The sequence below is a fragment of the Lutjanus erythropterus genome, chromosome 7 (assembly GCF_056507025.1).
Source record: "Lutjanus erythropterus isolate fLutEry1 chromosome 7, fLutEry1.hap2, whole genome shotgun sequence".
Classification (NCBI taxonomy): Eukaryota; Metazoa; Chordata; class Actinopteri; order Lutjaniformes; family Lutjanidae; genus Lutjanus; species Lutjanus erythropterus.
The window spans coordinates 34,826,020-34,843,133 of NC_139323.1; the positions used below are offsets into that span (position 1 = coordinate 34,826,020).

The 17,114-nt window shown below is 37.5% G+C and overlaps 1 protein-coding gene across 2 annotated transcripts in view; it reads right to left on the reverse strand.

The window, feature by feature from the left end:
* The window catches only part of LOC146324301 (G-protein-signaling modulator 2-like), a 31,248-nt gene extending 19,041 nt beyond the window's left edge, over positions 1 to 12,207 (reverse strand). Inside the window, exon 1 of one of the 2 annotated variants that reach the window (XM_084723613.1) lies at positions 12,069 to 12,207. Coding sequence is in view for 1 of the 2 variants with exons in the window: in XM_084723612.1 (XP_084579738.1) it covers positions 6,692 to 6,756 (65 nt within the window). In the remaining variant the exon portion in view is untranslated. Of the gene's footprint in view, positions 1 to 6,691; positions 6,778 to 12,068 lie in introns of those variants that run through there. The other variant, XM_084723612.1, reaches the window with a different exon arrangement.
* Between the last annotated feature and the right edge of the window lie 4,907 nt (positions 12,208 to 17,114).

Sequence of the window (17,114 nt, forward strand, 5' to 3'; positions counted from 1 at the left end):
TTTGAACACAGTATGTCTGCACAGTGGCGGATAAAGATCAGGCTACATTTATACAAATTTTATACTGTTTATAGAGTTAGATTCCAGTGTTGGCCGCGTAGGATTGTTTCTGACTTGTGTTGCAATATAGTTCCAATAACTCAAGAGCGTTATAAAGTCAGAAAGTTAAACTTTATTGGAAAAAAACATAGATTAAATCATTTCCAAAACCAAAAACATGTTTTCATCCATATTTATTGGAGTTTAGCCTTTCAAGAAAACTGCCATCAAAAAACTCTGTTGTGCTGCAGACAAAGTAAGGCACACGCCTGTAATAACTATGATGTAGTTCCCTCTTTAATTGTCTGACTGTTAAACAAACCTGGAGTTTTACATTCAAAACTTCTAACCAGAAGCTTTGAAGGCACAAAATCAAATACTGAAATGCATTCAACTCTTTCAAAAACAACCTTGTTACATCCTAGGGGGATACAGTAAATGAATAAATGAAATGAGGCAGAGCAACGGACCAAATGAGCAAAATTATACCCCTACTTTACATCAGTACAGAGGAAGAGCTTCTGTATTTGTTACTCTGGATATAGAAGCAACATTTGAGCCAAAACCTTGAATACTACATTGACTGCCATGTCAAAGTTAACTACAATTCTTGAGTGGCAGTGACAATTACATTCAGTATCGACTAATCTGCCAATTAAGTAATTAACTGATCTATGGGTGTCTATAAAATGTAATAGTGAGACAGAACATAGTTGGCCTGTGATCCATACCTTACCTTAACCTGGGATTATGGATTAGGAAAACTATTTCACTGCCACTGTTGCTTTTTAAAGCAATAATTCCCTAAATATTGACACAGAATTGCACTGAAAAGACAGGACAGATGCATGGTGTGTTTTACTCTGAAGCAGAATTATCGGGTTAAGAGCAATTTATTTAAGAGACGTTGCTTTGGCCTGAGTGAAATCCTGTACATCATAACTCTGCCCATCACAACTTCCGAGAGCCCAAGGGAACCTGTTTGAATGTCTTGTTCTGTCTGATAAATAGCCCAAACCTCAAAGATATTCAGTTTAAAAAAATGTAAAAGAAAAAGGATGAGGCAATGATTGGCATGTTTGCCTGATAAATTACTTAAAACACAAATATCAATATAATCAATTAATCTTCTGTAGATCAAGTATGATGTATTGACTTCTAATTGCTACAGGTTTAATCAAACATAAACCTTTTCCCGAGATATCTCATGTCCCAAAATGAAGACAGTGGTATCAGTCAAGAACAGAGGGAAACACTGTGAGTGTGGCACAAGTACAGCACAGTGCTGTCTTGTCTTCTCTGCGTAGTATTAAGCCAATCAACCTGACAGATCACTTGAATGAATGATTACACAAGCTCCTTGCCTGAACGTGGAGATCCTTTTACACACTCGCAGCATACAGACGCAGGAACAGCAAATGTCAAGCAGAGAAAAGTCTGAAACATGTGAATCCAGAGACGAGAGCTATAAATCCAAAATAGGACGGAGCATTTCCTGTCTGTCGTGGGCCTAAAAACTCCAAAATTACCCTGGAATGAAAATACGTGGCTTACACTTAACCATGAACACAAAGTAAACTCAGATGTGTCTGTGGTAAGGACTACAATTTTACAACCTCCACACCCTTCCTACCAAATAAGACCGTCCCTTTTTGTCAACTTCAAACTGCCAGTGATGGAAAAAAAACAAACAAAAAGAAACCTGAGTGACTCCGTAGGATTACATCATAAGATTGTAAAACAAATCCAGTCATGCACGGGTGCACAGGTTTTCCATCTACAACATTTACTTCCTTTGTAGGATCCAGTTTAAAGTCTAAGGATAGAATTTTAAAAGCTAAATGTACTTTATTCCAGTCGGTTGATCCTAAATTTAGACCAAACAATCTGTAATTCTCTGCATTCATACATAGAAAAGGGTTATGTTTACAGACTTAATTCAATCTTTCTTCTTCTAAACATACAGAAATGAAAAAGGCTAACCTAGCTTTTAAGATATAATTTGAATTGTGTCATGATTTTTTGAGCAGAATACATAAAGACAGCATGAATTTCTATCTAAATACTGAAAAGTTGAGGCTTCTTTTCTTGTATCTGTCATTCACCAAAAAAAAAAAAAAAAAAAAAAAAAAGTAAAAGAGGTCAGGCATCTAGCTTTCAAAAGGTTGCGTATGTACTTCCTAGTATTAGGGATCCCAGACAGGAAGCTCTCCCTTCCAGTCTGGCTCCTGACCCTCCAACAAACTCTACGAACGGTTTAGGAAATTGATGGTTAAGGTTAGGGTTAAGGTCTGCCACTCCCAGCCAGCATGTTGTGCTGCTTTAACTTGTGGCTTTTTAAACTAAGAGGCTTCCTCATCTCCATTCACCAGTACTACTTAAACACACCTTCAAGGCAAGACAAGGGCAGAAGTATTTAATCTCTGCTAGACAGCAGGGTCCTCCTCCCAAGACTGGAAGTTGTCACACAGACTTCAGATGCTTGTATAAACAAAAGTTTCAGAATTTTTATAGCTTTTCACAGTTACATTTTCAGGTTTCTATAATGAAAAGATGCATGTGGCGAATCTGCCATGACCTTAATTTAAGGCTAAAAGACTGAAATAAAGTGTTTCCATGTCTAGATTAACACGCTTCTTGACATCTAACAGAACAATTCATTAGACTGAGCCGATGTGAAGTGACCGGGCTCACATACCTGCTGCCTCTCCCCATTCTGATGCACTCAAGACAGTCGGACACGATGGACATTTCAAGCTTCTCAACCACTTTCTGGAGCAGTTCTTTCAGCACAACACCTTTAACCTTCCCTTCCTTCATGTGCAAACACATAACGCATGCAGCCACGGTGTCCCAATTTCATGAGAATAAAGAAAACACTGCTCCCTTGGATCTGCTGGCGACTGTCAAAGCTAACCTGTGGTAACAGCAAAACAAAAGTCTTAATCCTCTCAGAGTTCACGTCGACCTCACGGTCAGGTGCCAGGGCAAGAGACCTTTTGTTTAAGCGAGCACAGATTAACACCAGGGTTGTTACCGAGCAGAAATGAACAAAGATAGAGAGGTCGGCTAGGTTGCCTTAACTAGCTCTTTGTTGTATTTCTCTGTCACTTAGCCACTGGTAACCTGCATCTCTAAGCCACCTGACGGTGTGTGTCACTTCCAATTAGGCCTGAGCTCAATGGTAATTATAGCCACTTTAAGTGGCTCCAGTGAAGCCTAAGGCTATTTGCTCAACACTCCATGAAATAATCATTCAAAGGCAGTGCTGCCTGGATGAAATTATTCTACTGGCCCCTCAAAAATAATTTACCTGCATGACAATATACATTTTAATGAGATGGGTTATTCATCATTGGATTTCCATATTTCTCAGTGATTTCTTGGGGCAAATCCCACAGAGACGACAGAAAATGCGTTAGATCCGCAGAGCCAGAAAACAATTTACACCACATCCAGGGTACAAAATTAGCACCAGCCAAATGCTGATAAAATATTCAAGTGGTTGGTAGATGTCTTTCCCTCTCCAGCCAAAAGAAACAATGAGCAGTTGGTAAAATTTGAACATTCACTAGCCATTTTGCTGGTGGGCAAAAAAGTTAATTTTGCACACTGACCACATCACAATCCCTCCCTTCTCAAAGCCTCTAGTAACTCAGCTGTAGCCCAGCCAGAGAAATCCACTTGTCTAAATTAACTAAGAAGTCTGGACCAATGTGCCCTCTAGAGGAATAAGAAGCGATATGTTGCCACCATTAGGTTGAGCACAAGGACTGGAGCAAGCCATGTGACATTAAAGCTGCCACCTCAGTTGACCAAAGAGAAAGCTCAATCATTCTATTATCAGGGCAAACTTTGGAAATGACCCAACTTTAGTGCACATGGACATGTTTTAGACTATTAAAAATCAAATAATGATGCTCTCTTCATAATTTTTCTCTATGGCACTCTGCCAAGGAGTTTTTCAGCTTTCAGAATAATTCATTCGTATTTATTTATTTTACTTAAGGCTTCATACTTCAACAAATAATTTAACTTTTAAATCTAAAACAGTTAATTAATTAAATTCTGATCTCATAACAAATATATGTAAATCTTCCTCCCACCCTCTAGAGGTGTTTGAAAATATTGATACACCTCAATATCAGGTGTATTTGTTTTGTCATTTGTTTTGTCATACTGATTCTCAAAACTACAGTGTCTTGATATCATTAAACATGCAATGATTTGTGGCAGCAGTTAATCTTGTGTTTATATTCTCAATCACTAGATAGGAGTGTTGTCATCTATTAGAGCTGCAACAATTAATTGCGTATTAATCAATTAAGTTAACTGACAACTATTTTGATAACCATTTAATCGGCTGTGAGTAAAACAAGACATTAAGGGGTGTTATCTGAGGTTTTGGGAAACACTGATCAACATTTCCCACCGTTTTCCAACATTTTAAAAATAAAAAACTATTAAATCAATTAATCGAGAACATAATCAACTGATTAATCAATTACGAAAATAATCATTAGTTGCAGCTCTATCATCACTTCATTGACTGCATAAAAAATAAACTTTTTAAACTCAAGCTGTTTTCACATATGAACTCTGTCCTGAGAATCGGGTCCAGACACTGGATGTGCCCTTTCACACATGCAGCAGCCATGAGGAGACTGTCTGCATCAGACATGTTCACACATGCTGAAATACTCCACTTGGGTGAGGGGTGGTGCCTGAAGAACCTGCAGCAGGAGGAGGGGGACTCATCCATAATAATGACTGTTTCTGCTTTGATATCAATCAATATAAACAAAGTCTAAAAATTAACAAACTCTGACAGAAGAGGAGAGGGATGATAGAAACAGAGATCGGCTGACTCCAGTGTGGTGACTCGGCAGTGATATTTTTTTTAAAATATTGCTGCCCAGCAGGAGACAGTGTGTGGTGTGCTGCTTGCAAGACAGACAGTCTGCATGAAAACAAAAGTAACAATGGTTTCACAGGTGAGCAGTTGCACATCGTGCAGCGCCATCGACGCACTCACTTGCTCGCTCCGGAAACTGAGCTGCTCTTGTTCACACATGAGGCTCCTCTGCATTAAGGACTAGAGAACTGGCAGGGTTCAGTCTGGGCCAAAATAATTGCAGAGTTGCAGTGCATGTGTGAAAAGGGTTGAAGATTTTATACATGAATGACAATGAAAATGATCATTAATTGTAGCCCTGGTTGCAGCCTTAATTTTCTTTTATATTTTTTTTCTTTCGTATTATTTAAAATCTGCATTTTGATTAGTGTATACACTAAGAATGAAACACACACACATACACACTAAGTGTGTTTACATGGTGCAAATATTTTTTAATATATGTCAAATATCTTTCTAATGCACTTCTATTCTGTTGTTCTTTCAGGTAACTATGTATGAAAAAAAGACTACATCAAATTATTCCAAAGATCATTCATGAGGGGGCCCCTGGTATATTTTCTTTCTTGTAAAGGTCCTTGGCTGAGAAAAAAACAAATAAGGTCTGCTTTAGTGCAATTTGTCCTTGTTGCTTGTGGGTGTGCACTAGATTTCCAAAACACACCACAAAATCTTCCTGCTGTCTCCAATTTGTTAAAAATTTTGCCGTTGGTGGTTAAGACTGGACCAGCAGGTATGCGGTTACCAGATTGTATCAAAATCCTGCAGGCTAGTCTGTTACCTGTTACTGACTGCAGACAGAGGAATTCAGAGTGAAATGTGCCAAAGGTACACTGAGGTTGTTCGCCATAACTTCAGGCTTGATGAGGCTTGCAAGTAATACCATACTTTACAATGAGCTGATGCAATATATGTCAACTCTGCACTACAATGACAACACAGCCTGCAATCAGGTGCATATTCTCACAACTGTTTCAGTCTTGCAATGAAATATTTACATTGAGGTTAGTAAGGACCTCCTGTGGTCTGCTCAGCATCCTTTATCAGTTAACCAATGAGGTGTCATGTTACTGCCACAGAAAAACTGTTGTTACTGACCCGCACATCTATGTGGACACACATACATGTAAACAGACCTATAAAATAAAGTACAGGGAGGTTTTTCTGAAATTAAATTTAAGGACAGAACTCTGGCAGCCATTTCTAACGCAGATCAGGGAAACATAAGCTAAGATTAGTTTGATGTACACATAATTTAAAACTAAGCATATGGTGCATGATGTTCAACTTGCTTCTTCTTTTGAATACCACCTGTAAAATATATTTGACTGCCATTTTTGATGTCAACATTGAACACTAAATGATATGTGAATATTTTCCCTTTAGAATTAACAATATCACAAGAAACCATCAGAGAAAACACATTAACATGTTTAAGCAGCTGTAACCAACAAATTTTTGACATTTTTGCTAAAAAAGTTAATTAATTTCACTATTTTTGTTGATGGTTGTTTGAGCCATATAAAATATTATGAGTTAAATCCATAATCAAAGTTAAAGCATTTGCACTATCTGCTTCTGTCACAATATACAAGCATCAAAATCTGTAACTTTTCTTCAGATGCTAATCAATGAAAACTGCTCATTTTTAAGTCCTCTCAAATTCAGAAAGAACAGAAAAATAGTACTTTAAGTAATGTGATATCTCACACGTCAGACACTGAATATATAGCCTACCTTTGGCGGACATGAAGTAAAAGTTCCCTGTCCAGTACATAGTGCAGAGAAACGCTGCCATACATGACAATCAGCCAACCAGTCCTGACAAGATCCTGAATGAACACAGCCAGACAAGAAACCACATGATGGATCCCTGTCAACCGTCAAGCTAATAAAGGGAAAATCAGTGTTATATCTGGAGGCTAACAGACAAGAAATCTACACACTATCAAATGTGAAAGTCCTCAGGACGGCCTCAGTACTGCCATGCATGGTTTCCATCAGACAATACAACAATTCAACAGACATACTATCTCTGTCCCAGCTCTTATCTTGAAACTGGAGCCGGGAAGCAAGAGTAAACACTCAGCGACACACATGCACTGTCATGTGTTCACACCAACATCTTAATTCATCAGCAAATGAGAGGATGCAGATGGGAAAGCACTTGAATCAGCAATGCTCTACAGTTCAAATATGTTTACTGATGCTCAAGTTGCTGTTTATTCTGTAACAGCTGTCAGATCTAGAGCAGAAACTGTTAGCTCCAGTGCTTAATTGATTAGTCAATCAACAGAAGATTAATCAGAACAATTCTGATAATAATTTTAGGACCTTTTTGAGCAAAAAATACCTAAATATGTTCACTAGGGTCAGTTTCTAAAAGGTGAATACTTTACTGTTTTTCATAGCTCCTATGATAGTAAACTGAATGTTTTGGGATTTTGCACTGTTTTGGTAGAAAAAAAAAGACTTTTAAAAAGACATTTTAATTTTTATATTTTTTATTTATTTTTTGTTTCTTTATTCAATAAATAGCTCCACCAGACAAAACCATATCAAATGAGACGCAATAACTGCCATTTCTAGACTACTGATTAATTATTGGTTCAATTATTAATGGTGAGTAATCGTGTACTGATTAATCATTAACATCCAATTCTCCAGTTGGAAAACCATGATACCATTGAAGAAAAAAGGATCCAACACAACATAATTAAAAGATAGAGACAGTCAAGAGAGCATAATGGAAATTTCCGTCCGTTTCATGTATTAACGTGAGGAGGGTTACATCAGATCTGTTTAGAGCAATCATGGATTTATTATAGAGCCATGGGAGAAACAAGGAGACTGTCTGAGCAGAAACTGGTTCAGTCATGCAAGTTAAATGTTTGCTACATCACAACTTATTCAGAAAAGATGTTTCCATCTCCCATTAAGTTCATTAACACTTGCTTACTAAGGCTAAAACTAACTCAAACAAGGGTAAAAACTTTTTTGGTGTAATAAAGAAAGTTCTTAAGAATTTCCATCCTTTCCAGCAACCTTTCCTACTGCAATACTTCCAAATGACATAAAAATATAGCTTGTGACTCATTCACATCAATTCTTTGCTACACTGTGTCATCAGATGACATTCACCTGCTGTACAGTGCAGAGCGTGTGCCAAGAAAACCCACAACACCTTCACTAATCTGTACTCTTACACCAGTGTGGAATGAGTCATTCAATTATTTGGCCTAAAATCCTCCAACCATGTCAAAACAGAGAATTTCAACAGACCTGGCATCATTTTATCCTCCCTTCACACCTCCCATTTTGGTGATCATGTGCCCGCTGTGAGCTTTTTGTTTTGATCTCTTCATCACATACCATTGCATTGAGCCATTCTGGCCTCCCTGTCAGATCGAATGAGTCTATTATCCTATGACCTCATTCACTGGCTGAAGTGTTTTCACCCAAAAAACTCCAGCTGACTGCGTGATTTTTCATTGATTGCATCATCCTCTGTAAAGTGTAGACAGTGTAGTGCGCAAACATCCCCAGGGTGCAGCAGTTTCTGATGCAGGGTCCCCAATGTCTGGAAACAAACACACTGTGTTCAAAGTCACTTTGGCTCTTTGATACGTTTGTCAAATGGTAACAGCAATTTTTGACCTCTCTGCGTGTTTTACATAATTTTTTCCAGAGGTGTTGAAACGTGGGTTGTAGCTATCAAAGTAAAGGAAAAGTAAAGCACGTTCTGGCATATCACAAAATATGCTACAAAAACAGTAAAAAGCTGCAGAAGGGAATACAAACAGCATTGGTACAACTCTGTAGTTACACTGGCACAGTTCATTCTCACTGTCTCTGACCGTGCAGCTTTGTACAAGCTTATCAATAAAGAAACACTGGACAAGGACAAGTTGAACAGGAACTGAGATGAATGGCCATGTAAAAACAAGACAGAAAGTACCAAATACCTACCCTTTCACTTTTGATTTCATCTGTGTAAATCTTAATTAATCTAAATTTTATGGAAATTTCATAAATTCATTAAACCATTGCTATGGAGACGTGTGAATTGCTGAGGGAAATGAAAACTTTGCAAATAAAACAAAAGTTAGGACATTGTGTAAAAGATAAATAAAAAAGGAATGCAATGATTTACAAATACTTTTGTAAGTGGAAAAATGTGCTGTGGCTTGAGTCCACATTTCAAATCATTTTCAGCAACCCTGGAAGTCATGACCTCTGGCTTAAAGAGGAAAAAGACCATCCAGATTGTTACCAGCGCTAACTTCAAAAGCCAGCATCTGTGATGGTATAGAGGTGTGTTAGTGCTCATGGCATCATGGGTAACTGTCACATCTGTGAAGGCTCCATTATTGCTTTAAGGTACATACAGTCTTTGGAGCAACATATCCTGCCATACAGACATCATTTTCTGCATTTTACAACAGAGTGACCTGCCTGCAGTCCAGAACTGTCTCCCATTAAAAATGTTTGGTGCATTGTGAAGCACAAAATACAGCAACAGAGACCCCGGACTGTTAAGTACCTGAAGTCGAATGTCAAACAAGAATGAGAAAGAATTTCATTTTAAAAACTTCAAAAACTAGCATCCTCTGTTCCCAAATGCTTACTGAGTGTTCTTAAGAGAAAAGGTGATGTATCACGGTGGTAAACATACCTCTGAACATTTTTGGAATACGTAGCAGGGGTCAAATTCAGATCGAGTTAAGATTTACAAAAAACAATAAGTGTGAACATTAAATTTCTTGTCTTTGTACTTAGTTGAAAAGTTTTTGTAAATCATTGCATTCTGATTTATTTATGTGCCCTAACTTTTTTAGAAGTAGAGTTAAAATTGGCAGTCATAATTTTTAAGGGCCTAAAATCAATATAGCACTGACAGAACCAAAACCAAGAAACAGAAGTGTGTGCATGCTTGTCATGAAAGTTGAAATCCTAAAGGAATGAAATGACACACCAAGCCTTTCTTTACCACCACCTGCAACAATGTGAGTGCTGTTACTTTTTACTTTCTTTAGTAGAATCATGCTTGGCTGACTAATGTGGTAAACTACAAATAAAATGTACTTAAGTTTAAAACAGCACTCTGCACTAACAGTTATTTATTCACATATGCTCATGATAAAAGGTCCAAATGTGGCATCTTAAACCATAACTACTTCAATATGAATACGCCCAAGTAATCCCTGTCCAATTAAGTGATGCTCTCTAAAGTGATAACCATCTTTTCTTTTGAAGAAAGATGAGAAACCATCATTAGAGACTCAACCCTAACCCTGCCTGCATGGGGAAAGAGGTCACAAGCAAATTTAAATGGAAAACAGGGCTGCAACACCAACACTGTAGGCTGCTCTGTAATCACTGACTTTCTAAACTAGTCAAGTGTTAAAGGAGCATTACTAATAAAAATGCACAAATGTAAAGGCTGTAAACTGAAAAAGTGTAAAGTAATGTAAAGTGAAGACTGACTCTCAATCCACCTATTTTGGTCTATTTTTCATCTCTTTTTGTCCATTTTTGTTCCGTGTTATATAATCAGAATAAAAGATATAAACACACTGATCATTCTATTTAATAATTTTCTTCTTGGTACTGTTGAAGTGTCTGTTGTTTCTGTCTCATCACTCAGGCCTATTGCCTTAAACTGGAGAGAAGGCAGACATCTCCAGGGTTGATATATCCAGACTTTAGCAACACACACCAAAACAACCTAGATGGATAAATAGCACGGTACAGAGGCCAGGTTCAATGTTAGTGTTTTTCATTTTACTGCACGGTCAGGCAAGTGGATCAGAAATCTGCTTATCCAAAGTTAATTTATTGGCCCCTGTACACATCGTTTTATCTTTTAGCGCTTATCAAATAAGAACAAAAACTAAAGTTGGTTGTTCTGTTTCATCTAGGGCTACAACATTTTCAAAATGTCCAAAAATTGTGAAAAAATAGTGATGTCATTAAATGTCTAATTTTCTCAGTCTACAATCCAAAGATATTCAGTTTAATGTGATGATACACATAAAAAAGCAGGAAATCTCCATACCTGACAAGCTGAAAACGGCATTTTCTGTCATTTTCACATGAAAAACTACTTGTTAAAATTACTTTTACTCTTAAATGTCCTGTTTTCTCAGCCAAAAACCCAAACAGTTCACTGAGACAATAAACATAAAAGTAGGAAATCTCTCTACTTGAGAAGCTGACCACAGCATTTCCTGCCATGAAACATTACTCTAACTATTAATAAATTAGCAAAATAATTTTAGTAATTTTTTCACTAGGTTTACTATACTGGGGGTCAGCAACCAGCTGCTCCAGGGCTGCATTTGGCTCTGTTTCTTCTCTCCAGTGGCTCCCTGTGTCTTTGACAAAAATATATATGGAAATTAACTTTTTTTTTTTTTTTTTACATTTTAATTTTCAATTATCATCGTTATAGGCCTGGCTAAACTGATTCTCACATTTTCCAGTTGTAAAAGTGCGGGTGAGCCCCGAGAGGAAACATGTACTTTTAATTTTTGGGTGAACTGTCCCTTTAAATCTGTCCTAGCTAACTTTTAGATTTCTAACTATCTGTATTCTTATTGGTAATGCTCCTTTAAACACTTTACTAGTTTGGATCAAAAGATCTCAGAGTAACTTATGTTGATGCCGTTTTCTGCCCAGTTTTCCAATTAATTGCTAAGTTTTGTGTCCTAATCGTATCAGATCCTGTTATTAAGTTCACTTGAGGAAAAATAGGGAAGCTGCGGGTTCAGGCCAACTATTTTCAGTATTAATCTCATTACGACACAACCTGCGTGATGATGGGTGTTTGGGAAATGTACTAGAAATCTGGAAATGAGTCAGTTTAGTATGAACATGCCATCACATGCTCGGTCTGACTGAGCCAGGCTGATAATTAAGTGACGAGACGTTTTTAGTCTGGTAATATAAAGACCAAGTTAAAACAAGAGCAGGAACTTTAAGAAATCTCCACAGTGAGCAAAATAAGCTAACTAACGTTAACACCAACGCTAACACGGAGTCGCTTTCACCAACTTAGCTTAAAGTGGAGCACGACAACAACACCAACTTTTCAGGTAATTATTTCACCTACCTCAAACCGAAGTGCGCGAACACAACACAAACATGGCCTCGGCTTCAGAAAATATTTTTCAACAACTCAAACTCTTCTAAACTAATATTTTTACGCAGTTGTTTGCAAAACTGCCAACTGTTCATCTAGGAGAAACACACGGCTCGTGAAGCAGAGGTTGAAGAAGCCACTCCTCGCGCTGAAAATCTGCCTCCAATTAGAATTCCACGGTTGCTGCCTTCAAGTGCCATCGGAAATGTTGACATCGCTCAATAAGCGCAGACCATCGACCAATCAAATCTGTAAAAACAAGGGATTTAAATGTGACGTTTAAGGGGCGGGGGGAAGTTAAAGGCACTCACTTACGTTTTACCACAACATGCAGGAAATAATAGTAATGCCTGACGTGATAATAGTTATATTTAAAGATCTTTCACGCCCCCTGCCGTAGAAAGTGGCTCTGTGCTACTCGATTTCTTAACTACAACAGCATCCTAAATTAACCAACTGTTCTACATGTTGTTTGAAAAAATACAAACAGCAAGGCTGAGAAATATACTTATTCACAAATATGTTTCGAAATTATGAATTTGAAGAGGGGAACTTGAAAGCAGCGATAAATCTATCACGTATTCTAAGATTTCAAAATAAAAGCCTTTCTGTCTAATGACAAAAATGGCTAACATTTTTTTCTTCTTAAAGACAAATAGAATCAAGTAAGGTATTTGGTCCTAATGTATGTTAATAGAGTATATATATTATCACATTAAATAGACCATGGGAGCACAGGACATGTTTCCATAATTCACTGGCTAAAGCAGTCTAACAAGGGTAAGAAGGCCAGAAAAAGTAGATAAAGGCCCCATATTTTTCCCATACATTGCTGGTTTCCTCTTTACACGATCTACCATGTACTATAGGATAATAATGTATTTAACCATTGCTTCTGTGAAGGAGGAGGTTCAGATTTCCAAATTTGTAGAATAGACTTTTTCCCCAGCTATGTTTTTAAGTAATATGACTTTTTTTTTTTTTTTTTTTAAATTGATCTTATTTAATTATTTTTTTTATTTAATTTAGTTTACATTTATTTCTTGTGTGTCTCCCAAGATCCAGCCCCAAGGGTCAGATGGAATTTTATTTTTTATATTATCTAATGACCTATTTCAATTTTTTTTTCCAGAGAAGTGAGAGTGATTCCAAAGCATAGGAAGTAATCTCAACCACAGCTTTAACATCTCTGGGAATTGGGAGAGACATTTTGTGCAGTTGCGGAATATAAAGTATTATGACACAATCAAAAACGGCTGCTGTGGTGATATAGTTGTGTCAACTGTCAGCTGTTTCCGAAGTTAACGATAAACTTTCAATCTTAAAGTTTCTTGTGTGCTTCCAATTCTATACTTTTTACATAATCAATTCAGCCACGTGCTGCTTGGATGTGTAATTACTCCAGATTTGATGCATAATTTAACCATTTTTTACTATGCAAGAATTGATAACAACGTTTGAAAAACCCTCTAAAATACCACATTAAGACCACAAGTAAATTTAGTATCAAAAACCTTTGCCATTTGGAAATATCTGCAAGAATTGTATTTTTCAGAGTGCACTTCTACGCTGGGAATGTTTCATGAGGCTGTGATTATCCTACAGACCACAAATGCTCATTTTATACAGTGAGGTCAAATTTTATTAAACCGTCTCACTACAATGAAATAGCTTCTATGGGGAACATCATCACACATAAATGCAATTTGGTTTATTGAATCCACAAGAGGCTCAGTGTTCCAGTCCATTCCAGTCAATTTATGCAATTTCAATACTGTTTTGGGACCCCAGTGAAGCATATTTCAAAACCCAAATACTAAAAATAACACCATCTACCAGCCACATATACTCAGTTACCTTTACTCCAAAAAATTCTGTCCAAGCTACATTTTATAAAATCTTACTGATGGTTTTGCCATATCTGTATAGCCAATGCAGTGATGCTACTGTGGTCTAATCTGGTTAATGCCCTGACAGTGGCTAAAGTCACAGTATCACAGTGACAGTATCACAGTCGGTGTACAACAAGCCTGGGAGTTGGATCATAGATTGGGACAAGATAAGATAAGGATTTGCTCTCAGTTCGACAGGATAGGAAAGATTAAAGGGTCACTTGCACCTGAACTTTCCCTGTCCTATAGTGATGGGGATTACTTTCGGTGCAGAAAACTGAGACAAATCCAGGAAAAGAGAGACAGGAGGGAGTTCCTGTCAGACATTTTTGAGTAAAGGAGCAATACGTATAACATGGTCACCTGTCGAACGTAATCCCAGACACACAGGGGGCAGCATATCACCAGAGTAACAGCCGACTGCTGCTCAGTATACTTTCTGGCTGTAGCTAGCCTACCAGCTTGCAGTTAGCTGTGCCGCTAGAGGCCCTATTATGACGCTAATCTGATCAGACCTGCGGCTCAGAGCACCAGTGGAGTATTTATGTGTATTTATGTTTTTCATTTCTTGTCTCTGTACTGTATTGAATTGAACATGTCAAAAGTATTTGCAAATCATTGCATTCTATTTTTATTCACATTTTACACATTTTGGAGTTGAGGTTGTAGATAGGCAAGATGCTTTGACATGTAAACCACCAAGTTACATCATGGCCATCAGTGCTGCAGCGTCTCCACACTTTGTTTCTGGGTGGTTATTTTAGCCTTTTCTTACTCATTTTTCAAACCACCTGTCCTCTCTGTCAAAAATGTGTACTTTTCCGTCCTCAAAGGAGTTTCCACTGTCCTTTAAATGAAGACAGAGTGCTCCGTCTTCACCTGTGGGCTTTGCTCTATCTTGGTTGTGTTTCATCTCCTGATGGATAGGTCTGTGTATTTGTCACAGCTTCAGACCGCACAATGCTCTGCCCATGTTTAGTGAGTGGTTTATTTGGAGGCCGAGTCTCTGACGAGCTGTGTTTGAAAAACACGGGGACACTGTGTTTATTGAAGATCAGACTGAGTGACACTCCAGTCATGCAAGGGATTATTTCACTTCATATCCCTGCCGCTTCTCTCCTCTGTGTTGGTCGGCTCTTTCTAATAGCTTTGGTTTCTGTGTTGACAAAGATGCACTTTGGGTAGCCTCAAGCTTTTAAAGGTTTCCTGAGATATTTGTACTTATCTCTCGCCTCAGTGCTGTTTGGCACAGTGTCAGCCCTGCAGTGAAAAGTCCAAATAAACCCTGACTTTTCCTCCGCTTCACTGGACGCCTGTGTAAAACTGTCTTTAGCCAAGTGGTCATGTTAAATGACCACTTTACTATGTTTGGGCTCACTCACAAGTCTGTTGCATATCCTCACAGCACTTTTTGCTTATCTCACAGCAATTTTATCTTCTCTAAAACTCATAAAGTGTTCACACATTTTGATGTTTGTGTTCCCTTAACTGTAATGCCACTGACTGAGTATCATATTTCACAGGGGCTTTGTTCTATCCTTCTGATTTCTTAATCAACATCTTTCCAATGACTCCCTAATTGTTTTCTGTTTTAATTAGTGTCTTTTAAAAATATCTTTTCAGGGTGACCTCAATACATATGGACCACCCTGTCATCTATTTTAAAAGAGGCACAAGAGAAGCAGCAGACACAGATTTCCTCATGTGCTCTGTCGACAATCCTACACACTACTACTATTATTTAATAATAATTGAATACATTTAATCATATTTTTTTCTTCTTGTTTATATCAAAGAGACCCAGTAATCTTTGCATGTTAAATATGCTGGTGAGATGAGGAATTACAGAAAAACTTAATGAATTCCTCTATTTTCATGGTGTAGTCTCATCAGTCTCATGATAATTCGGTGTATGAGTTTTAAGGAAACACTATAGCTAAATATTTTAAGGTTGTTAACGATTTTTTGATTATTCGATTAAACCATGGGTCTTCAACCCCCAGGAGGGTCCTCAGCTTTACTGCATGGGGTTCTGCCAAATTATGTTCGATAGATTTTTCATAAGTATTGACCAATCTATGCTATATTATTACCCCAGTGTACAGACAGTCTTGTGAGCCACAACGGATCATTTTGTTACTTCAAGAGCAAGAGACTCTGACATAGTCTCCATCTTAGAAATGACCAGCAAAAGTGCAGAGGGTGAGGCTAACGCGGCTAACATTAGCCGTGCTACTGCTGCAGACTTAGCAGTGACAGGTAAACACAAATAAGCAAAGACTTGGAAATATTCAATACAATATACAGTATATAGTAGGGAGTCACTGCTTTGTCTCTCTATCAGCTAAATGTTTAGGCTACAAAACATCAAAAATTTTGCATGATGAACATCACAAAATACAAAGATATTCAGTTTAGAAAGATAAAAAAAACACATCAAAAGCAAAAAATTCTAACATTTGTTGTTGATGTTTGGCTCTTTTTTTCTACAAATGACTAACAATAAATCAAACACTGGGTCTAGACAGGGTCTTTTTTGGGTTTTTTTATCTTTCATGGTTTGGAATTTGGAAGGGCAGGGTGAGACGAGGTGTTAGACCTGATCCTTTAAATATTCATCTCTATAATCAAAATTTTATTGCTTTAAACCATAACAATAGATAGTATTCAGTATTGTCAGACTGTTACCTTAAGTATATAAGTTCTTCAAGTAGCAGACAGGAGACTCAAACCAAGATTTATTCAAATTGCTCAAATTAATTTTCAAATAAGCTTTGGGAGCAGGACTGTTACAGTAGCAGCAGAGAGATAATTTCAGGGCCAGTGAGAAAAGAAAAGATAGCATTGCTCTCATTAGCACAAATTATTACAAGGTTACAGTGAAGGGGAATGGAGCAGTTTATCGACTCACCCCCTCACTGGATAAATCAAACATGAACAAAAAAGACCTACTGGGGCCATATTACAGAAACTTAAGTCCTGAAGTTAAGATAGCAAGAGTCTTAGATAGTATTTTTTCCCAAGCAAGCAAATCCTAACTAACTTAAGGAATTGTATCTTGTCTTACTTCATCCTGTCTTATCTCAGGTTAGGAAATCCAAAATATTTACTCCAACAACGCTTA